General features: G+C 38.3%; 2 protein-coding genes across 2 annotated transcripts in view; one reads left to right on the top strand and one right to left on the bottom strand.

The window, feature by feature from the left end:
* Nucleotides 1-24163, bottom strand: part of ppil1 (peptidylprolyl isomerase (cyclophilin)-like 1) — a 42172-nt gene that overhangs the window by 1026 nt on the left and 16983 nt on the right. The gene's annotated exons all lie outside the window — the stretch shown is intronic.
* On the top strand, nt 336-17551 carry LOC307006680 (fibroblast growth factor receptor substrate 2-like). Its single transcript, XM_079627885.1, has 7 exons — nt 336-836; nt 974-1062; nt 1227-1413; nt 9823-9975; nt 11282-11403; nt 12152-13063; nt 17326-17551. The coding sequence occupies exons 2-7, from the start codon at nt 997-999 to the stop codon at nt 17440-17442; spliced, it is 1557 nt and encodes a 518-aa protein (XP_079484011.1). The 5' UTR covers nt 336-836; nt 974-996; the 3' UTR covers nt 17443-17551.

The following is a 24163-nucleotide window of genomic DNA, read 5'->3' as shown; positions in this document are numbered from 1 at the left end:
AAACACAGAGCAAATATAATTAAACAATTTTTATTTTAGCGTTACTTGCAGACATTTTTTGGTTTTTAATTGATGGACAGAAATATTTAGTTATAGTGTTTCATTTTAAATGATCATCACATTTAGTCAAGGTTTGTGTTTAAAACTAAGCAAGTGCATGTTACTCTTGCATATTTTAAAAACACTAAACAGGTTTACTGATAGTAGTTAGTGATCATTCCAAACTTACAGAAAGCAATGACACCTGTTGGAATGTTGCCTATGGGTTTATATTATAATAATGCATATTATTATGTTATAATAATGCATTATTACAGCTACAGGGGAAACACAGTAACACAACAATGCATAAACATGGTACCACCAATATCATAATTTTTTATGACATTAAATTGGACTGACGCAGAACTAATAGCTTTTTTTGCCGTGTTTGAAGCCATCTGAAATACAAGATGTGGTTATCATTTATTAGCCATCTTTTTAAAGGATCAGTGCACATCTTATAGGCTGAACGTGAAACCATGAATTGCAAGCTGCTTTTCTCTTGAGAATAAGATTCCCAGTAAAGTAATTACGTTTTATTTCTCCAGTGGGAGTCAGAGGAGACAGATAAACTTCATTCCCTGTGTCTTAATCACAGTAGTTCTTGAAAAAGAGGACGTATACTCGGAGGATTGTACGTCAAGTCTTTTCTTTTTCTCTGCTTCATAGGAGAAATGAAATATTTGTGCACTTGGCTTGGATGCTCTTACAAGCACACCCCACTTCCGCCATGACACCCAGCAGAGGATTCTGGGATTGACGCAAGCATCACTCCCACTAATGGCCTGGACCAGGTGAGCATGCATAAGTGTACTTTTTGTCATTTCTTTATGCATAAATAACGAATTATAAATGTCATGCTTATTTAACTTCTAGCTGACTCCATATATTTCTAGCAATAGCTTACCCGTTTGTTTTGTCCCTGTTAAAGGTTTCAGCTGGCCTGCTGAAGCTATGGGGAGCTGCTGGAGTTGTCTATACAGAGACACTATCCAAGACAACCATCTCAACAAATTCAAGGTGCTTTTCACAAGACACCTGCGTATTTACACTTTCTGATAGAAACAAACCTTTTAAAAAAGTACTGTGGTGGTAAATATTTGAAGTGCAACATTTGAGAACGGCTGCTAAGTTCGCCTAGTAGAGCATCATTTGGATCAGGGATAACTGGTAATGTTTGACAGGTGACTAATGTGGACGATGAGGGAAATGAGTTGGGCTCAGGAACCATGGAGCTCACCCAGACAGAGCTCATTCTGCACACACGCAAACGTGACGCCATCCGGTGGCCATACCTTTGCCTGCGGCGATATGGTTACGATTCCAACCTCTTCTCTTTCGAGAGTGGCCGTCGTTGTCAGACAGGACAAGGTGAGAGGATTCTTACCTCTACAGATGTAAGACTGAATTGTGTGTAAAGCAAATACAGAAACCGTCTATGAACCCCGTACATTTGTTCATAGGTACAAATATAGAGTACATTAATACCCACACAATTTTTCAGTGGCGTTGGTTCCGTTGGTTGGTTTCCATTTCTTTTTGCCACCAAGACAACCAGCTATCATTGTGTGAAACACAATGTTACAAAGTTTTATTTGAAGCAAAAAAGTATTTGAAAATCGGACAAAAAGACAAATGTACAAGACTGTACCTGTACTCAATGGCTTTAATTTAAAGATGTTGATTAAATCAATAGAAACAATATATTCTAGGTTTATTGCAAAATATGCATATAAATAATTAAGTATTTTAATGTCATTTGGAGTGCTTCATGGAGGCTCTTCTGGCATGATTTGCTTTTTGCGACTGATTGGTGGAATTTTTATACAGTGTAAGGCTGGAGAAACTGGTTAGAGAGATAGACTGGTCTGGACAAAGGACCTTGCTGGAAATTACCATCTGACCTACCCCATACAGTTTCACTCCCTCTCACACCAAAGACTCACACAAGAATATATATGTGGTTTAATGTGAATGATTATTATGTTTAGTATCATTTAAAATGTCTCAGAGTGAGTGGTACAAATGTCTCATTTCCAACTAAATTAAACAAAAAGAAATCAGGTTTTGAGAAGTTTAGAGAAACTGGCACACAAAAGAAGGTTGTCTCTGGCAAATGGTCTCCTACCCCCAAAAGGTGTCAACTCTGAATGTAAATTCCCATTGTTAACATATGAAAGAGGTTTTGGCTATTTAATGGAATGCGGCAGAGGAATCAGGGCTTTTTCTGTATCTAGACTGGCCCGTGATGGCTGGAAGTGACCGAAACTTCCAGCCTCATGTAATTTGCATCAGGTTGGGTTCGCATCTCTTCTTTTTATTCATGCTTTATATTGATTATCTTTGAATTGATTATACAATTGACCTGATACCTGATTTAATAAATTGTTACATTTGATTATTCAAACTGATTTTGACCTTGTTCATTTAATAGTCTAAAAGTAATAATCAAACATTCGCTCACTTTTAGTGATGCATAGATATTATCAAAACCTTTCATTTATGGAGTCAGATGAAATAACGAGTAAATACATATGAGAAATGTATTGTATTTAACCCAAATTACTTTGAGATGCTGGAAAGACGGAACGCGCAAGAAACCTTCCCGTGTTATTGGAAACCCTCATTGGACCAATACAGCGCGGCTTACAAATTGGTGACCCCGAGACGTGATCTCAGATGGATTTCGCGAGCAAAGTCTTTTCCAGAAAAGTTTTGGGAATCTAAAATCAACACAGAGGTTTGAACATCTTCTCTTTCTTCCGCCGCTGTGGTAAGTCAACTTTTTCTACCTTTTTTAGAAGTGTTGAGAATGTTTGCATTGTTACGGGGCGGAACGCTCTTTGTCTAGAAACACGCGGCAGCGCATCAGATGAAGAATAAAAACACTTGTATAGATTTGAAAGATCTCCTTGTTTGCCTAAGCAACAAGAAACGAAACCTAAAATTGGAATAACATCTTCCAAATAATTAATAACTCGACGAAGAACCAAAAAAATATAGCTTAAAAGCTTTAAAATCAACCGCATGTTCTTTACCATTGTTGTATTGGCTTGTAAACAAACCAGCAACATAAAGAGAATGAGCAAACAACAGAAATAAATCTAAGTTTGTAAACGATCGAAAAACGCGTGATTTTATAAATAAAAAGGCAGGTCGATGAATTGTTTATGAAAAGCAAAGAAGTTTGGAAAAAATAGGATGACATGATTTACAGGCTAAAAATCAGTTTTTAGGCTAAGCTAAATGCTAAAGCCATGCTGCAATCAAGGATAATGCTAAATGCTTAAGTCATGCTGTATTAAGGCTAAGCTAAATGCTATCGTCCATGCTGCTTAACCCTTTGTGTCTCCGGCCCACCGGTAGGCCCAAAGCATCAGTGAAAACATTAATAGCCTATACTGAACCTAAACTAATCTTAACAAACACTATACATTTGAAAGCTTGAACTTTAACACATATGAGATTAAAAAGCATGCAATAATTCTGTTAATTTTCCAAATTTGAAATTGTATGAACACATTATGCTCATAGAACACAATTTAGTCGTTTGTACAACAATGTGCATAGGCTAAATTTAAGTTTATTCTTTAAACACGGGATTGCTTTACTGTAAGTGTACTTGAAACACTTAGGTAAAGGCTGTAGATATCCTCTAGGCCATGTGTCCTGTGTTGAACTGAATTAAACACGTGTGTCTGTGCCATGCTATGATGTGATTCGCAATGAATTTGAAAATCAGAAACAGCAAACGCACATCTTATTAATCCTGAAAGAACAAAACTCTCATATTCAAAGTTCCAGAGAACGTCGCGCATTAGGGTTCAGTAACTCTGAATCTTGAACAAAATTTATGCATTGTTACGTTTGAATTCACTCTAAATGACTCTGAGATTGTTTTTCCCAAATAGATTATTGGATTCGTATATTTCCACAATTCTGCGACCAGATCAGCGACGGGCTGAGACCTGGCATCATTGCAAGTGTACTTGAATGCAGGAGCGGGTTAATTTCCGTTTAGAAATAGCAAAAGCTATTTGATCAATCTAAATTTGGGTACGCTCATACCTCTGTTCTTAGTTTAATGTTACTTTAGATAATTGTCTACTAAAGTAAATGATTGGATTAAGTTCCTGAGGGGGCATTCAAGGAGGTTATGAAAAAGTATCTTTTATTGTGTATGTGTGAATTACGGCAAATCTTAGATATATAACCAATTACCTCTGATTGATGACCAGGACTGGCGAGTTTGTGTCGAGAGACCTGCGAAAGACCAGGACCTCTAAGTGATATAGTCTCCTAAATCTAAGCGGATAAAATATTATTAAAGAGTCAAAAGAGAATAATTAAACATTAAAATGATAATTTTACCTACACGTAGTCTTTAAAGAGACTAAAAATGAAAGAATAGGCATTTGAAATCTAAAAAGAGAAACAGCGAACGCGCATCTCATTAATTCTATAACGAAAAACCCTTTCCATCATTGTGAAATTAAGCAAATATAAATTGGAACATGGATAATAATCATGTCCTGTTTAAACTATGGGCCGAAAAGGTCGAGCCTACACTGTGCAAACTCAGCAGAAAAGGTCTTACCATAGACACTATTGACAATGAAATTTTCACTTGGTGGAAAACAGTGGGTAGTAAGCAGAAGAAATCAAAACATGGTGAGATAATTGAGGCGTTAAACTTCATAAGTTATAAACAGCTACATAAGTCAACCAAATTTCTATCTTCGCTTATGGAGGTTAAATGTGAAGAAATGCATTCAAAAAATGCGGAGGCACAAATGTCAGAGGCAAAGATTCAAGATCTTCAAACACAGCTAGATAGATTACTATCTGAACAGTTAGCCCTGACTAAAAAGTGTAAAAATCACAAAGACACCATTGCAGATCTTAAGGCTAAGCTAAATGCTAAAAAGTCCAAGTCTCCCATAACGCTCAACAGCGATGGGACGAAAAATGTGCACTTCTTAGATGAGGCAGCCTGCTCTAACAATCGTGTATCTTTTCAGACAGATGAAGCACGTGATAAAATTTTGAAAAGAGTGCCTGTCTCAGCCCTTAAGGTGATACGGCACCCAAACGGCACAGAGTCAAGCATCCGACGTCCTTTAACGGTAACTGAATGTAACTTGTTTAAAGCACAGATCGGACCATTCCCTTTGAAAGGGCCATTCGAACCATGGTGGCGACGCATTGTAAGTCTAAAACATGCATTTCAACTCGAACCAAAAGATATTTGGCAAATTGTAATCAGCTCAATTCCAGATGTTTTGATCTACAAGATACCACAGGTTTTGATGACAGGCACCATTGTGCAGTCAATGTGTCAAAATGAGCCTGAGAGTGAAATCTTTAATAGACTCAAACAATGCCTTCGTGATCTGCGTGGTTGTAGTCCTGTTGGATGGGAACTGATTTTCAATCGGAAACAGAATCCTGAAGAATCGTTTGAGACATATGCAGAAAATATGTTTGAACTTTTTGAGGAGTATGCTGGAATTGAAAATGTTAACCACAACAATGTAACTCTCCTTGATTTACTGCTTACAAATGCAGGTCCGCGTGTACAGCAATCGCTCACGTATGGTGCTTCTCCAGCTCAAAATACATTTGAAGGTATAGTTGGCTGGGCAACACGAATTGAGTCACGAAAACAAATGCATTGTGAGGTAGCTGTGTTAGAATGTCATGAAAATCATCCGTCTGCAGGAGAATCCAGGAAGCCACACTGTGGCAAACTGAGCAGATTCTGTAATTCCTGTCACAAAACAGGCCATACAGAGGAAAAGTGTTGGTCCCTGGACAGAGGCAGACCTCCACCCTATTTCAAAAAACGCAGACAACCACACTCTGACAGAAAACAGCACTCTGCAGATAACCAAAGCTCAAAAGCATCTAAAACGCTCACTGAGCTGACAACTTTGATTACTCAAGGTCTTCAGCTATTAGCGTCATTTGCTAGTCGGATAGCAGCTCAATAGCAAATGGCTTAATAGTTTCACATCTGAATTATTTTAAATATAGCGATTGTATTATAACTCGAAATATAATATCATCCTTAAAATTGAATTTCATTTGTGGGCTCCCCAGTGCCAAACCGGAGGGGGGTATATCTTTATTTTTGCCTTTACCACTGCAAACACGACTAGAAGTGTGGCACAGGTAACAGCCAAATAAAATTTAATCTGATCAGAGAACTAAATTTACGAGGAGGGTGTGAAATGCTAAACAGCAGATGGGTACCACAGTTTCTTGCAGGTCAAAAAATATCTGCACTAACCGAATGTGTGAATGACACCATAAAACAGGCAACACCGAACCAGGTGAACAAATTTCTGCCCACAGATCTGATTGTAATGAGAGCAACTTACAATGACAATATGAGTGATAAAAACTCAGATGAATCCAGAAGATTTCCCCAGCAGAACTGGGATCTCTAATGCTCATGACACAAGCAGACTGTGAAGACTGAACTCCAAGAGCAGCTTTAGGTGTCACACACTGCGCTGAAACAGCAACAATTTAGACCTGGTCAATGAAACTCGGTTTCATGTGAAAACAGGAATTAAAAATTTGAAAATATCTGAATTAACTGTGGTTCTCTCTGCATTTGTTTCTGTCTCAGGTTTTAACACTGAAATTCCCCGGAGGACGGACGCCAGGACGGACCGGACTCCACCTGCACCAAAAGCAGGACAGCGGGATTGTAGAATATAACCTGAAATTCTGGAGATGGGTGAAAAGACAACTCAAGAGGCCACTCACACATCACAGTAACACACTACTGCATAACTATGGCCTCCCAGTTAGAACTGGATCTAAATTTACAACACAATTGTCAGATTAGATTCCACCCATCTCTTAGGCATGAACACTGAACACACACCTCCATTTACCACTGAACACTACACATAGGAAGATAAAGATGGCAAAGAGCCCAAAAGTGACACTTCACTAATGATCTATTGTCCATCATCACACTAACAGATCCAGACAGCTTTACACACATAGGATGGCAAAGCTGATCCCATGATGACAGTACACACTACTAACTCATGGGAAAACACTGTAACGTACACATGAATGGCTACAGTCACAAATTGATAATACAAATTCTAAAGCAAAGACAGACCTGCTATTAAAATTCAAAAATGTTTAACTGATTGTTATTGGTGTGGTTGGAAAATCATAGGGCCCATGATTTCTCAACAATGCCTCTAATAACAGACACATTATAAAAAACAAACTAGATCTGAAGTGTGAACGCTTCAATCAATTACAAAAAATTACAATTCAACCCTGTCCTGTGACTTAGCCAACCACACACACACACACACAGAAACACACACACACACACACAGAAACACACACACACACACACACACACACACACACACACACACACACACACACACACACACACACACACACACACACATACACACACCCAAGGACACACACACAAACACCAAACTGTTGAATGACTAAACACACAAACACTATTACAAGAAATGAACAATCTCCATTCTTGTATTATGCATTGGAAGATTACTGATTACTGAACAAACTATGATTATTATATATGTATTGATTCATGATTTTGATTAGATATTATTACTGTGAATACAAGGTTTGTTGATGCGTACCATCGATTTTATTATTTAGATTACACCGACCTCTTGCTGCATTTCCGTTGAGTAAGTCAGACCAAGAATATTTAAATTCCACTACCATTTAATATCATCACGGGGGTAGTGAAGAATTGGATATTTAAAATGGGACCACCCTACCTGACCTTGAGGAACACTTGAGACCAGATGTACCACTCACATTTGCTGACATGAACATGGTATTTTACATTGAACATGACATGATTTTGCTTTATTGCATTATGCGTTCCTATGCATTTCCCTACGACTGTAAGTTCATATGTGCTCAATTGTGAAGCGGACATTTAAGATGCTTTTCAGGTGTCTCACACAAAGCAGTGTGGATCGAAGGAGAACCCCTTCATCCACTGAGGTCTGCCCAGACCACCGTACCGCTGGAGGTGACAGGGTTGGTCAAGAAGGGTCAGATCATCATTGTGGAGAAGGTGCCAGGGAAGCAGAAGTTTCTCCATGGAGGAATGACACTGAACTGAACAAGTCACAAATATCCAGATTGACTCTATGAACTTTGCTTACATCACAGGATTACAAGAAGAAAAAACTGAACGCATTCATCCACCTGCTGAACTCAAGTTACATACACCTGGTGAGACCAGGTGTTCTGCAGGTGAACACAGCCCGCTGAGCTTCTACAGATGCTAACATTGCAAAGACACTTTTTGAGTTACATCTCAAGGATTACAACAAACGCCTTACTGTGACCCCGTAAGTGTTCATCCGAATGTGACCCACGGGGCCAAGGAGGGACTGTAAGGCTGGAGAAACTGGTTAGAGAGATAGACTGGTCTGGACAAAGGACCTTGCTGGAAATTACCATCTGACCTACCCCATACAGTTTCACTCCCTCTCACACCAAAGACTCACACAAGAATATATATGTGGTTTAATGTGAATGATTATTATGTTTAGTATCATTTAAAATGTCTCAGAGTGAGTGGTACAAATGTCTCATTTCCAACTAAATTAAACAAAAAGAAATCAGGTTTTGAGAAGTTTAGAGAAACTGGCACACAAAAGAAGGTTGTCTCTGGCAAATGGTCTCCTACCCCCAAAAGGTGTCAACTCTGAATGTAAATTCCCATTGTTAACATATGAAAGAGGTTTTGGCTATTTAATGGAATGCGGCAGAGGAATCAGGGCTTTTTCTGTATCTAGACTGGCCCGTGATGGCTGGAAGTGACCGAAACTTCCAGCCTCATGTAATTTGCATCAGGTTGGGTTCGCATCTCTTCTTTTTATTCATGCTTTATATTGATTATCTTTGAATTGATTATACAATTGACCTGATACCTGATTTAATAAATTGTTACATTTGATTATTCAAACTGATTTTGACCTTGTTCATTTAATAGTCTAAAAGTAATAATCAAACATTCGCTCACTTTTAGTGATGCATAGATATTATCAAAACCTTTCATTTATGGAGTCAGATGAAATAACGAGTAAATACATATGAGAAATGTATTGTATTTAACCCAAATTACTTTGAGATGCTGGAAAGACGGAACGCGCAAGAAACCTTCCCGTGTTATTGGAAACCCTCATTGGACCAATACAGCGCGGCTTACAACAGCATCATGGGTAATGTACTTTTGCACAATAAATGTAGCTGTTAAACACAATTATTGTAAAAAATAAGTTAAAATAATGTCTGTTGAAGCATATTTACATTTATGCATTTGGCAGACGCTTTTATCCAAAGCGACTTACAGTGCATTTATTGCAGGGACAATCCCCCTGTATACCATTGATTAACAACCTCTGAGCTCACAGTAGTTCTATCGTGATCTATAAAGGTTTGTAAGTTATTGTTAAAAAAATAAATGGAGAAAATTAATGAGTTTTTACTTCTGGAACCTGACTGTTGCACTCTGTTTGGGGGGTGGTTGGTTTGGCTATTTAATTTAATGGGCATACTAGTTAAATTACTTGTAGTTATTGTTAAATTCAGTTCAATTTAATGCTGTCATCCTAATTTAGATGTTTTGGGTGCCAATATATTTTTGCGCCTTCCCCCATGCATAAAAGTGACACTCCACTTATGCATTTACTATTTTTCTTGCTTTTTTTCTTCTTTTCTTCTTGTATGTTTTGACAGGGATATTTGCATTCAAGTGCTCTCGTGCAGAAGAGATCTTCAACCTGCTGCAGGAGTTAATGCAGTTGCAGTGTAACAGCATCAATGTGGTGGAAGAGCCTATGATCATGACCCGGCCCGGGTATCAAAAAGTGCATGCACATTTGAACACCTGTATTTACATATCTCTCCATTCATTAAATGTCTCTCACAACTTTATTTTTATGTCTTGCTCATAATCAACATAACTTTTATAGGAGGGATACCTAAATTTCACCTGCTTAAAGGTAGGGTTGGTAATCCTGTTCAGAAACATTTTTTTTTATACTGGGTGAAATGGTCCTTCCATTCTGATAGTAGTAAATACATTATGTGTTCAGAAAAAGGAATGAAACAAATCTGACCTCTGTAGCAGCTGTAGGACAGTAAAAACTCTGACCAATCACTGCCATTCGGTGCGAATGTAAAGAACCAATCAGATGCCTTCATGTCTCGTGCCCGAGCACCACTGGGTGCACAGCAGTGATGCGCGGGTCAATGTATAAACAACCCGCACCCGACCGACGTTTTCAACTAACCCGCCCGCAACTCGGACCGCAAAAAAAAAGAAAGAAAATATTGTACCCGACCCGCGTTTTTTAAAGTAGCTATAGTAAATGCTCATCGCGTCATGGGCCATAGAGGAACTAGGGGTGCGCATTTTTCAGAATGCTGTATGATATAGCCTAGTGTTTTGTAATAAAGGCTTGATTTATTCATTTATTTCGTTTCATTTTCTTAACAATTAAGATGCTGCATGTGTTTATCCAGTCTAAACGAAGTGTGCGTCTCTCCCCTGACTTTCCCAACAAAAATCCCGCCCCCTCTCAGCAAATAGGCTACATAAAACTGACATTACTGAGCTATATGCGTTTAAAAGTAGCCTATTAAAATGGCACAATGGCATTGCTCAGTTCAACGCGTTGGGAAATCGGGCATTTTGTGCCGCGTCAGCTTTTATTCAAAAGTTAATAACGCGCTCAACATTCAAAAGGTAAATAAGGATTTCCCACTTTCATCTGCAGACTGCTCGTGCGTCATCCTCGCGCATTCAGACAATAAAGTGTAGACCTATGTATTTCATAGAACATTGTGTCTAGTACTATATAAATTACAAAGGTAAACGACCCGACCGACCGCGACCCGAATATCATTAAAAATATTTTTGGATGACTCGTAACCGCGGGCGCAGGCACCCGCTCATTTTGGATCAACCCGCGCATCACTGGTAGGTACATGCATAGACATGTGTCTATGGGTACATGCAGCTGACTCCAAATGTGGATGCGCGTTCATGTTTGTGGGGGGGCGTAGCTTTGGACGGAGCACTGACAGGAGGGGGCGGAGCTTAGAAGATGTGCCACTTTCAAATCTGGCTAGCTCTCCAACATTACCTACTACTCTAGCTTTAAGTGTACTGTGCTTTGTTCTGTTTGTGTAGCCCCTGCGTTCCCGATGCAGGGTTTTCCTAATGGATACCCAGGATACCCAATCAGTGCAGACTCATCACAGCCCTCTCTCACCAACGACCTCAGACACAGCCTCATGGGACTGGATGACCAAGTGAGAACAAACACCTGCCTGTGCACATATACAGAAGCCACAAAAAGTACCTGGACGCACAAGCAGCACCGATTACCCACAACATACCAAACCAAACAAATAATGCTAGAACTTTTCTCCAAAAATAAGCTGATTTTGCTATGGGAAAGGTCACCCAAAAATTATAATTTTTGTGGAATTTTTTTAATGATGTTTCAAATGTTTTTGTCATTTTGGGTCCAAAATAACATTGGACCAACATGAGAGTAAATGATGATAGATTTGGATGAACTAACCCTTAACAAATTCATCTCAAAAAATTATTTCAGTGGATGCATGAGGTCACTTCTCCTCAAGTTCACACAGGGGTTCTAGCAGAATAACCACAGATTCAAGTTTATAACATTAACTGTGTTTCACAAACATTTAAAACCTCATAGCTTATAATAAGTTAATTGTTTCACTTGAAAAGTGTGTTTGTTCTATTTTATAAATGCCTCTTTATTTGATATTGATTTATCTTCTAATGCACTGACAATTCATGCATTTATAAGTTTGGCTTAAAAAAAACATACTATTGAGGCCTTTGTACATTTGAATAATAATAAAACTTAATTTGGTTGAAATTAATTAGGTGATCAAAATGGACAAATAGTCACACACTTTTTTCAGGTGTTTAAATATCCATACTGTAACACTTAGCCCAGGCAATTATTGTGCAGCAAGTCACTTAAATAGCAACTAACGAAACTTTCTCGCTTGTTTTCAGACTCATACATATGTGAATACAGTAGGAATGGAAACTGACCTCTCGAGCCGCCACTGTGTCCACTCCCTGCCCGAAGTGCGGCCCACCACCTACCCGGAAACCTCAACTACCACCACCATACGTGGGGGCCCGGTCCCGGGCCAGCCCAGCTTGCACTGCTGCCCTCTGGACGACCCTCACAAAGACCCTCAGGTCTTCCTCCAGCCTGGAGCCCAGGAGGTGAAGTATATGTTGGGTCCGACACCAGCACAGCGCCACCTGATGGAGAGAGACAGAGACCGTCACGTCACTCACCCGCTTCGAGCACCAGATGGCAGCTCTGAAACAGAAGGAGAGGAGACTCCTTCCGTACACATGTGCAACACACACTCCTATCACCATTGCCATCATCTAATGCACCGACACCCGAGCATGGAACCTTGCTCAGAAAGCCAGCTGACATATGAGAATATCAACGGACTCCGAGGGGCACGTAGGCAAAGGCTAAGTCCGAGCACTGTGTCCCAATCTCAGTCTTTGGGCTCCAGTAGCAGTAGTAGCACCACCGGTGATTCCCGCACACACACACATCCGCACTCCCTCCCGCTGACGCACACACACGCTTCCTCACTGCCTCCGCAGGGATATGGCTGTGACCGGGGAATGGGGGTTGGTGGTCATCGGCGCACTGCATTGCTCAACTATGAAAACCTTCCTTCGCTCCCCCCGGTTTGGGAATACTGTGCGCTTCAGCGTGATGAAGAAGAGGATCAGGACGAAGACGAGGATGAGGATGAGTATGAGGAGGAAGAGGAAGAAGAATATGATGAGTATGAGTATTCTGAAGGGCCCGCAACCCCAAATGGATATCATCAGGAGAGTGGCGGAGGGATTCATCGCGATGCTCTGCAGAACTATGTCAACACTGAACAGGTTTGTAAACAAAAGCACAAGCAAATACATGTTGCTTGTGAGAATATGCCACATCTAATTACATATCAGGGAACTGCAAAATAGGGATTTTCAGGCATGGAAACTCATGCAAATTAGATCAATTTCATAAATATAATAAAATATATAACATGTATAACAATTCAATTCAATTCAATTCAAGTTTATTTGTATAGCGGTTTTCACAATACACATTGTTTCAAAGCAGCTTTACAGAAAATGCATTTCAAAAATATACATACAAAAATACAGTTAGTTAATCATGAAATTTAGGGCATAACATATCGCCGGCGTTGGGTCGTCTCTTCACAGGCGTCGAGTCGTCTCATCACAGCCGTTGGGGCATCTGAAGTCTCCATCAGAGGCTGGATACATAACTGGAGCTGACGAACTCTATTTGAGTTATCTCGGGACAGGCGTCCCGAGATAACAACAAAAAAAGGCAGGCTAAAGAGATGCGTCTTTAATCTAGTTTTAAACTGGGAGAGCGAGTCTGAGCCTCGGACAGTATCAGGAAGGCTATTCCAGAGTTTAGGAGCTAGATGTGAAAACGCCCTCCCTCCTTTAGTGGACTTAGATATCCTAGGTACGACCAGAAGCCTCGAATTTAGCGATCTTAAAGAGCGCGATGGAATATATGGCGATAGAAGATCTCTTAAATACACAGGAGCTAAACCATTTAGGGCTTTATAGGTCAGTAACAATACTTTGTAATTGATACGGAACTTAATCGGTAACCAGTGTAGAGATGATAAAATTGGTGTTATATGATCATATTTTCTTGACCTAGTAAGAACTCTAGCAGCTGCATTTTGGACTAACTGTAGCTTGTTTACGGAGGATGCAGGACAACCAGCTAATAAAGCATTACAGTAATCTAGTCTCGAGGTCATGAATGCATGAACTAACTTTTCTGCATCAGAAACTGATAGCATATTACGTAGCTTAGCAATGTTTCTAAGGTGGAAAAAGGCTGTTCTTGTGACATTTGAAATATGATTTTCAAAAGACAAGTTGCGGTCTAGTATAACACCCAGGTCTTTTACTGTAGAGGATAAAGTAACAGGACGTCCATCTAGATTAAGGTTGTATTGTAAGAGGTTTTGTGGGCAGTTTTTTGGACCAATCAGTAATACCTCCGTTTTATCTGAATTTAATAGAAGAAAATTACACGTCATCCAATATTTTATATCTTTAACACACTCTGTCATTTTAGATAATTTAGTGTTATCATCTGGTCTAGATGAAATATATAATTGAGTGTCATCAGCATAACAGTGGAAACTTATTCCATGTTTTCTTATAATATTACCAAGTGGCAGCATATAAATTGAGAATAGCAGGGGGCCTAATACAGATCCCTGCGGCACTCCATAATTTACTGACGTTATCTTTGATTTTTCCCCATTTAAATACACAAAATGGTAACGGTCTGATAGGTACGATCTAAACCAGCTTAATGCCTGTCCCTGAACACCAGTGTAATTTTGAAGTCGATCTAAGAGTATTTTATGATCTATAGTGTCAAACGCAGCACTAAGATCGAGTAAAACTAGTATTGAGATACAGCCTTGGTCAGAAGCTAAAAGTAAATCATTTGTAATTTTAACCAGCGCAGTTTCTGTGCTATGATGTGGCCTGAATCCAGACTGAAACTTTTCATAGATATCGTTTTCTTGCAAGAAAGAGCACAGTTGAGCGGACACAACTTTTTCTAGTATTTTAGACATAAATGGAAGATTTGAAATGGGTCTGTAATTTGCTAGGTTATTTGGATCTAATTGTGGTTTCTTAATAAGAGGTTTTATAACTGCCAGCTTGAATGTTTTTGGAACATGTCCTAAAGATAGAGACGAGTTAATAATATTGAGAAGAGGCTCTTCCACTACAGGTAACACTTCTTTCAGTAGTTTAGTGGGTATTGGATCTAATAAACATGTTGTTGGTTTAGATGCAGTGATAAGTTTATTTAGCTCTTCCTGTCCTATAGTTGTAAAGCGCTGTAGTTGTTCTTGAGGGGCGATAATTGAGGCTGAATCATAAGACGCTGTCAAAGATTGTACATTTACAATTGTGTTTCTGATGCTTTCTATTTTCTCAGTGAAGAAATTCATGAAATCATTACTATTAAAATGTAACGGAATATTTTATTCAGGTGATGTCTGTTTATTTGTTAATCTAGCCACAGTGTTAAATAAAAACCTTGGATTGTTTTGGTTATTTTCTATTAGTTTGCGGAGATGCTCAGCCCTGGCTGCTTTTAGAGCCTTTTTATAACGTGACATGCTGTCTTTCCACGCGATTCTAAAGACCTCTAAATTAGTTTGTTTCCATTTGCGCTCTAAGTTACGAGTTTCTCTCTTGATAACATGCGTAGCACTGTTGTACCATGGTGCTTTAGTTTTCTCTCTAACCTTTTTTAATCTAATTGGTGCAACAGTTTCTAATGTACTAGAGAAAATGATGCTCATACTGCTAGTCATTTCCTCTAGCTCATCTGTTAGTTTGGGTTCACTGAGAAGCTGAGATAGATCAGGTAAGCTATTCAAGAATCTATCTATAGTGGTTGGAAGGATTGTTCTGCCTGGTCGATAACGTGGCGCAACATGACACATTTCAGCCGTACGTAGTATGCAAGTTACCATGTAATGATCAGTGACATCATCACTTTGCGGTATAATATCTATATCGGTTGGATCGGTTCCATATGATATAATTAAATCTAGAGTATGATTAAGACGATGAGTGGGACCACTAACGTTTTGCTTGACCCCAAAGGAGTTTAATAAATCTGTAAACGCAGCCCCTAACGCATCATTTGTGTTATCAACGTGTATGTTGAAATCTCCAACAATTATTGCCTTATCGACATTGACCAATAGATCTGAGAGAAAATCTGCAAACTCTTTTAGGAAATCCGCGTAAGGCCCTGGCGGTCTATATACGGTAGCCAAGGCTAGAGATAATAGGGATTTCTTTCTTACATCTAGGAGCGTAACATTTAGAACAAGTACTTCAAACGAATTAAACCTGTGGCCTGTTTTCTGAGTAACATTAAGAATATCTCTATAGATTGTTGCAACACCGCCGCCACGACCAATCAGACGGGGCTCATGCTTATAACCGTATCCTGGTGGAGTGGACTCATTAAGACCGAAATAATCATTTGGTTTAAGCCAGGTTTCAGTAAGGCAGAGTACATCGAAGCTATTATCAGTGACCATTTCATTTACAATAACCGCCTTAGGTGTAAGCGATCTAATGTTTAGAAGACCTAGCTTTAGAAATTGTTTTTGTTCACTAATATTGAGATTTTCTGGTTTAATCACAATTAGATTTTTCTTAGATCCTACAGTAGATTTATTGTTTGGCCTCACTAAACGAGGAATAGACACAGTTTCTATATAGTGTTCTACACTGGTACTTATATCAATTAATTTGGGACAGCAAAGAATGTGATTTGGACTTTGACTTACTAGTCATATGGTGTGTAACGTCTTGGAGATGTTGTCCGACAGAACAGCCGCTCCGATTCTGCTGGGGTGCAGGCCATCAGCACGGTAGAGCCTAGGTCGCTCCCAAAACAGATTCCAATTATTTACAAAGAGCAGTCTCTGTTCATTACACCATGACATCAACCATTCATTTAGTGCAAACAATCTACTGAACCTTTCTTGTCCTTGTCGGTACGTGGGAAGCGGTCCAGACACGACGATCTTTGCTTCAGGCAATGGTCAATAACAACAATGGTCTATAACAATATACTGTACATTATAGTTATGTTTAGCTCATACGTCAACAAAAGCACAAGCAAGTAAATGTATGGAATATGCCAAATCTAATTCCAGGGAAATATCAAGGAATTGTAAAGTCTTAAGATCTGTTATACATTTTCCCCAATCTCTGTTGGTATTATGTTTGATGTTAAATTTCATTGTAAACTTTCAAAGTTGAATAAAAAAAAAAAGACTGCGAAATCGGACTTGACTCCGGAAAAACCATAGGCTAGCCTACTGTCTATGGGAAAAACACGAATGGAAGAAACCACACAAACAGTGCCTTAGCATAGATAGCAACCACGTGGCAACCATCCCCAACTAATCATTGTGGCTCCATAGTTTAAAGACAGGCAAATTCCACTCAAATTGTTGAGAAATAGTAAAAAATTCAGATATAAAAAAGTAGATATATTTTCTGTCGTCCATGGCAATCGTGCATACTGATAACAGTCTCTCTCCTATCAGCTATCACAGGGGTTCCCAAACTTTTCCATGACAAGGCCCCCCAAATACCAGGTTCTGGCCAAGGCCCCCCTTTTGCAGGATGTGTTATTGAACCTGACAATACTACGGCAAATGTAGAAACAAATAAATAAAATATCTATGTGAACACCAGATTATGTGATTCAGGGTTTCAAAAACCCTGTTGGGGTTTATTTGTGCTGCTAACTACATTATCCCTTTTTATTTATTACCCATTATTGATATTATTTACAAGCTGATGGAAAGCTGCTTATGTACATGATAGAGTTAGGAGATGTATGACACAAAATAGGATACATGTCCTGAATTATGGGATTAAACGCATAAACATGCAATCCTGATTTTGCCGAGATGCGTTCCTGGGTCAACATATTTAGTTGATCCTGCACAACATTCCTGTCCGAAATGTTAATCCTCACTATATACCTACCCCTAAACCTAACCCTACCCATAAATTATCACTCAAATATGAGGGAAATGATAAGTGACTAACACTGATGTAATAGCATCTAACCCTTAAACTTGACAAATATATTGATCCTGGACCATGTTGCACTTTTTCAAACTTTTTCACTTTGTCTGGTTTGAATTAGATTTGTAAATCTTGGACATACAGACCATCCAAACATATGTTGTTTCTAATTTAGCTAAATTGCCTTCATTATTGTTTTTGGACAAGATTTTGACAGCTAAGACATGTGTGATATCATTTAATAAAGAACAAGAAGATTAGGATTCTTAAAAGACAAAACCCCTAAAGCTCAATGTTCCTTTTCCCATAAACAAGATCAGGCTGGAATGTTTTAAGGACAAGTAAATATTTACTGGTTATTTATTTTTTCTTCAACTCTATCTTCATGCACAAACTATCAGTTTAATAATAATATGTTTTTTAAATGTTCAATTATTTACCTGTACACTTCAGAACAGCCATTGTATATTTAATATATTTATATAACAAACCACCAAAGACTGCGACAGATAGTGAACATTTAATGACTGCAGATGCCTTTAATATTATGCTATTAATTATATATTTTTCGTGCACTAACTCGAACACAGAGCACAGAATCTCTTTAACTAGATCTACTGAATATAGGTTGCAAGACATGCTACGGCTGCAGAGAATGAAGAAAAACAAAACATGAACTCTTTGTTTGACCAAATTTTTATTGATTAAAGTTATATGTATTATATTGTAAACATAATGTAAAAAAATAATTATTTAAATGAATAAGAATGATTTTTATTTTAAAAAGGATACATAGAATGGGTCTGCACTACAGTCAGGTGCTCTATAGGCTGGGCAAGATACAGTTATCTCACAGTGCAAAAGTTATACAAATATTTCTTGATAAATATTGACACAGGCATGGCTGAAGTAATTTGAGAAGAATTTGCCAAAGGTGTTGAAAAAGCGCTCATAGACTAATTTAAAGTGTAATTAAATTATTTTTGTATTATGGGTTTTGTAATATTTGTTTTGGTTACCTAACAGCAAAGCTCTTTCCTTGCTTGTCAGTGTTGATCTATCTGACAGCTACCGGACTCTGCATTTCTTGTGTGTTTAAGCCAAAGTGCTGGTAGTAAATCAACATATTACTGAAATACTAAATTAATTAATTTTAATAGCCTACTAAATACATGTAGATACAAATACATGTAAATACATATAAAGAATTTTATTAGATCAGATTGCATTGTTCTCACCAGATTCTATCCACCCATAGAAAATATTTAAAAAGGCATGTTGTACCTTTATTTGATAGATTAGTTAATACATGTCATGTTCAGTTAATGTAATCTACAGTGCCTTCTCTCATTCTTCTCATGACTAGATAATGCTACAAACATTTAAAATGACAAACATGGCAAAAAAATGACAAATACTCTGTCTGATGGGAAGATGCATTCCAAAGACTTCATAATCACTCATGATTCAACTCTTAAATAACAGATCAGTCCTGAGTTATATCAAATTCTGAGTTATAGAAGCTGTTGTATAATGTTAATATTACAGTCATTCATTGTGATGTTAAGCATGAATGTTGTAAGGAGGTCAGTAGTAATTGCACAAGTTGTCACAAGTTATTGTGTTAAAGCATTATATTTACAATTAACTGTTAGCATAAAGATAGTATGCTATCTTAAAGATGACATTCATTGTTGCAATGCTTGAGGGTTTTTTTGTAAAAACTTTTTTTTAGTTTTGACTATTTTTAAATTATGCATGTCTTGTCATATGCATGTCAAGTCATGTTTTAACCCTAACACAAGACCATTTGACCTTGTTAAGCCACTTAATTAGCATCTCTCATAATGGGAGGGGGAACGGATTTCGACAGTTGGATAGTTTGCTGTCGGATTCTGTTTCCCCCATGTTTCTTAAAAATTAGGTTTTAATATTTACAAAACTGATAGAGACTAGTTGGCGCTGGGCAATGTGTTGAAATAACGGCGTTGTGCTTCGGGCAACCTAAGTTCGAGTGTCAGCTTGTGGACTTCCTATAATTTAAACAGTGAAATCTATGTAGTGTTTTTTTTTTGTATATTTCTTTCATTTCATTTCTTTCTTGAATGCTTCTGTTAAATACACATATAGCTGATAAAATAAACCACTGTTTATTTCATTTGTATATTATATGTTGTGTAATGTGTATCTTTGTTTTTATCTTTTAATAACAAATAAAATAAACGGATTCCGACGGCTGTTTTTTTGCAGGAGGATCTTCTAATATCAATCAAAGTGCTGTGAATTCATAGCCTCCAACGGCCTAGTGGTCAGTGATGATTTTTAGGTGACACAAGTTCAAGTCCCTTCTCGTGGACTTTTTTTTATCCCATATTTTCCTATCATAATAAAAAGGCAAAAACTCCAAAATATATTTCTTTAAAGTGGTGCCAGGTAAGCTCCATCCAACACAAAATAGAATAAGCATTTTTTAAGCCACTACATCAACACCTCTCATAATGGGAGAGGGGGAACGGATTCCGACAGCTGTTTTATGCCGTCGGATTCTGTTCCCCCTGTATTTCTTACACAAAGAGGTTATTTTTTTAATCAAACTGACACTGATTTGTTGACTCCCATAGCCTATAGGTCAGTGCACAGGTGTTTGGGTGACCTGAGTTCAACTCCCAGTTTTGTGATTTTTCTTGATCCGGTACTCTCATAATAAACGGCAAAAACTCTTTTTTTTTAAAAGAGAATAAGCATTTTTTTAAGCCAATACATCAACACCTCTTATAATGGGAGTGGGGGAACGGATTCCGTTAGCTTTTTTTTTTTTTGCCGTCGGATTCTGTTCCCCCTGTATTTCTTACAAAAGGAGGTTCTAATTTTAAAGGGTTGGTATATGTATAGGAGACAAATGTGGTGTTTGTGTATTTATATATTGGGTGTTGTTTCTTGTTTGTACAGTGGGTGTCGGTCTAATGTTACCTGAGGTCAAAATCATAAAAGAAGCATCCAAACTGCCAACAGGAAGGGGGGTTTGAGTGGGAAGGGCAAACGGTTTTTGACCGCTGTGGCGCATAAGCTGAAAACTGATTGTTGACAATGTAATTGTATACGAATATGGTTTGCCTGTGAAACTGGATAAATGAACATTTACCTCTGCACGGTAAAAACAAATAAACGCAATAATCAGCAATACAAACGCCTGGAGATTCTTAAGACCGAGGCCAATGGTAACAGAATAACAAAGAAACTGTTTCCAAACTGGACTTTATCTTTCGCATCCGATTTTTGTTGGGTCATACCCATCTGCTAGCGATGGGCGGCCGAGACTGAGAGAGCTACATAAATATGCACCAAACAAGCCACTTTGAAATTTAGCTGTTTTCATGAATACAAAAGTTGGTTGACCCTCCCCTAGACTAAAAAAAAGTTGGATAACCCTCCCCTCAATAAAGAATAAAAAGAGATGACCCTCCCCTATTCCTCCAGTGGTCCATTCCATAAATAGAGAAAGGTCCCTAACTCATTCAGTTTGAATTCTGCTTAATATAATCAGTTATGTTTTTTTCTATTAAGTTGGGGAGAGCTGAGCACATCCTAACGCTTTTTGACTTTGTCAGTTTGTGTAAACCTATGTAGGGTTCAGAGTTTTTCCCGCATTAATTTCACAAGTAGCCTAGGCTACAATTAGTCTATGTGGTTTTGTTTAAAAAAAATAATGTTTGAATTTCGAAATAAAAGTGACTGAATCTGAGAGCTGAGAATTTGTTTCAAAAGTAACATGCTCTGTCTTTCTTGTCCGTCTGTGTCAATGTCCTCTTTGCTTCGTGATTTTTCTGCGTGAGAATGGACGTGTGGCGTGTGAAAAATGTAAATTGCGTGAGCTGGCAGCCCTGAAACTAGCCGTGTTAGGTGGCCCCGTTCACCCCATATACAATTTAAGTGATAGGCAGGCTATTTAAGTAAAATTTACTTTTCATTTAGTAAATTTGACCGTTAGATTTAAAAGTGAAGTGTAAATTCATAGACGACCCTTTATTTATTAAATAATCATACTCAAATCCCAAACAATTTCTCAACCCCCTTGTAGTATGCTGCCTATCCCTTCATTATCAAAAGCTGAGACTCATGTCAGTAAAGGGCATTAGAAGAATTGAACAGGTCACGACTTGACTGTGTAAGCCGCGCTATATTGGTCCAATGAGGGTTTCCAATAAGACAGGGAATGTTTCTTGCGCGTTCCGCCTTTCCAGCATCTCAAAGTAATTTGGGTTAAATGCAATACATTTATCATATGTATTTATTCGTTATTTCATCTGACTCCATGAATGAAAGGTTTTGATAATATCTATGCATCACTAAAAGTGAGCGAATGTTTGACTATTACTTTTAAACTATTAAATGAACAAGGTCAAAATCAGTTTGAATAATCAAATGTAACAATTTATTAAATCAGGTATCAGGTCAATTGTATAATCAACTCAAAGATAATCAATACAAAACATGAATAAAGAGAAGAGATGCGAACCCAACCTGAATAAATACATGAGGCTGGAAGTCTCGGTCACTCACAGCCATTATGGGCCAGTCTGGATACAGAAAGCCCCCGATTCCTCTGCCGCATTCCATTAAATAGCCAAAACCTCTTTCATATGGTTAACAATGGGAATTTACATTCAGAGTTGACACCTTGGGGTAGGAGACCATTTGCCTAGAGACAACCTTCCTTTGTGTGCCAGTTTCTCTAAACTTCTCAAAACCTGATTTATTTTTGCTTAACTTAGTTGGAAATGAGACATTTGTACCACTCACTCTGAGACATTTAAAATGATACAAAACATAATAATCATTCACATTAAACCACATATACAGTGCCTTGCGAAAGTATTCGGCCCCCTTGAACTTTTCGACCTTTTGCCACATTTCAGGCTTCAAACATAAAGATATAAAACTATAATTTTTGTGAAGAATCAACAACAAGTGGGACACAATCATGAAGTGGAACGAAATTGATTGGATATTTAAAACTTTTTTAACAAATAAAAAACTGAAAAATTGGGCGTGCAAAATTATTCAGCCTCTTTACTTTCAGTGCAGCAAACTCTCTCCAGAAGTTCAGTGAGGATCTCTGAATGATCCAATGTTGACCTAAATGACTAATGATGATAAATAGAATCCACTTGTGTGTAATCAAGTCTCCGTATAAGTACACCTGGTCTGTGATAGTCTCAGAGGTCCGTTTAAAGCACAGAGAGCATCATGAAGAACAAGGAACACACCAGGCAGGTCCGAGATACTGTTTTGGAGAAGTTTAAAGCTGGATTTGGATACAGAAAGATTTCCCAAGCTTTAAACATCCCAAGGAGCACTGTGCAAGCGATAATATTGAAATGGAAGGAGTATCAGACCACTGCAAATCTACCAAGACCCGGCCGTCCCTCTAAACTTTCAGCTCATACAAGGAGAAGACGATGATCAGAGATGCAGCCAAGAGGCCCATGATCACTCTGGATGAACTGCAGAGATCTACAGCCGAGGTGGGAGACTCTGTCCATAGGACAACAATCAGTCGTATACTGCACAAATCTGGCCTTTATGGAAGAGTGGCAAGAAGAAAGCAATTTCTTAAAGATATCCATAAAAAGTGTCGTTTAAAGTTTGCCACAAGCCACCTGGGAGACACACCAAACATGTGGAAGAAGGTGCTCTGGTCAGATGAAACCAAAATGGAACTTTTTGGCAACAATGCAAAACGTTATGTTTGGCGTAAAAGCAACACAGTTCATCACCCTGAACACACCATCCCCACTGTCAAACATGGTGGTGGCAGCATCATGGTTTGGGCCTGCTTTTCTTCAGCAGGGAAGATGGTTAAAATTGATGGGAAGATGGATGGAGCCAAATACAGGACCATTCTGGAAGAAAATCTGATGGGGTCTGCAAAAGACCTGAGACTGGGATGGAGATTTGTCTTCCAACAAGACCATGATCCAAAACATAGAAACTTTCGCAAGGCACTGTATATTCTTGTGAGTCTTTAGGCGTGAAAGGGAGTGAGGCTGCATGGAGGAGGTCAGATGTTAATTTCCAGCAAGGTTCTTTGTTTCATAGACCAGTCTATCTCTCCAACCAGTTTTTCCAGCCTTACAACTGACAACACCTTTTGAAATAGCTACACATTTAAAAGAAACGGTACATATATGTACCTTTTAATGCTTGGGAACATATATACCTTGAGGTCCAATAATAAGTCCTATGGGGTACGTTAGTGTAGATTATAGCCTACCTTGGGGGACAGAAATGGACTACTGTACCCTTATTTCTGACAATATACTGCTGAGAAGAAAGCGTATTAAAATG

The sequence above is a fragment of the Phoxinus phoxinus genome (assembly GCF_949152265.1).
Source record: "Phoxinus phoxinus genome assembly, chromosome: 11".
Lineage (NCBI taxonomy): Eukaryota > Metazoa > Chordata > Actinopteri > Cypriniformes > Leuciscidae > Phoxinus > Phoxinus phoxinus.
The sequence above is the reverse complement of the archived record's forward strand: the minus strand, read 5'-3'. Positions and strand labels throughout refer to the sequence as shown.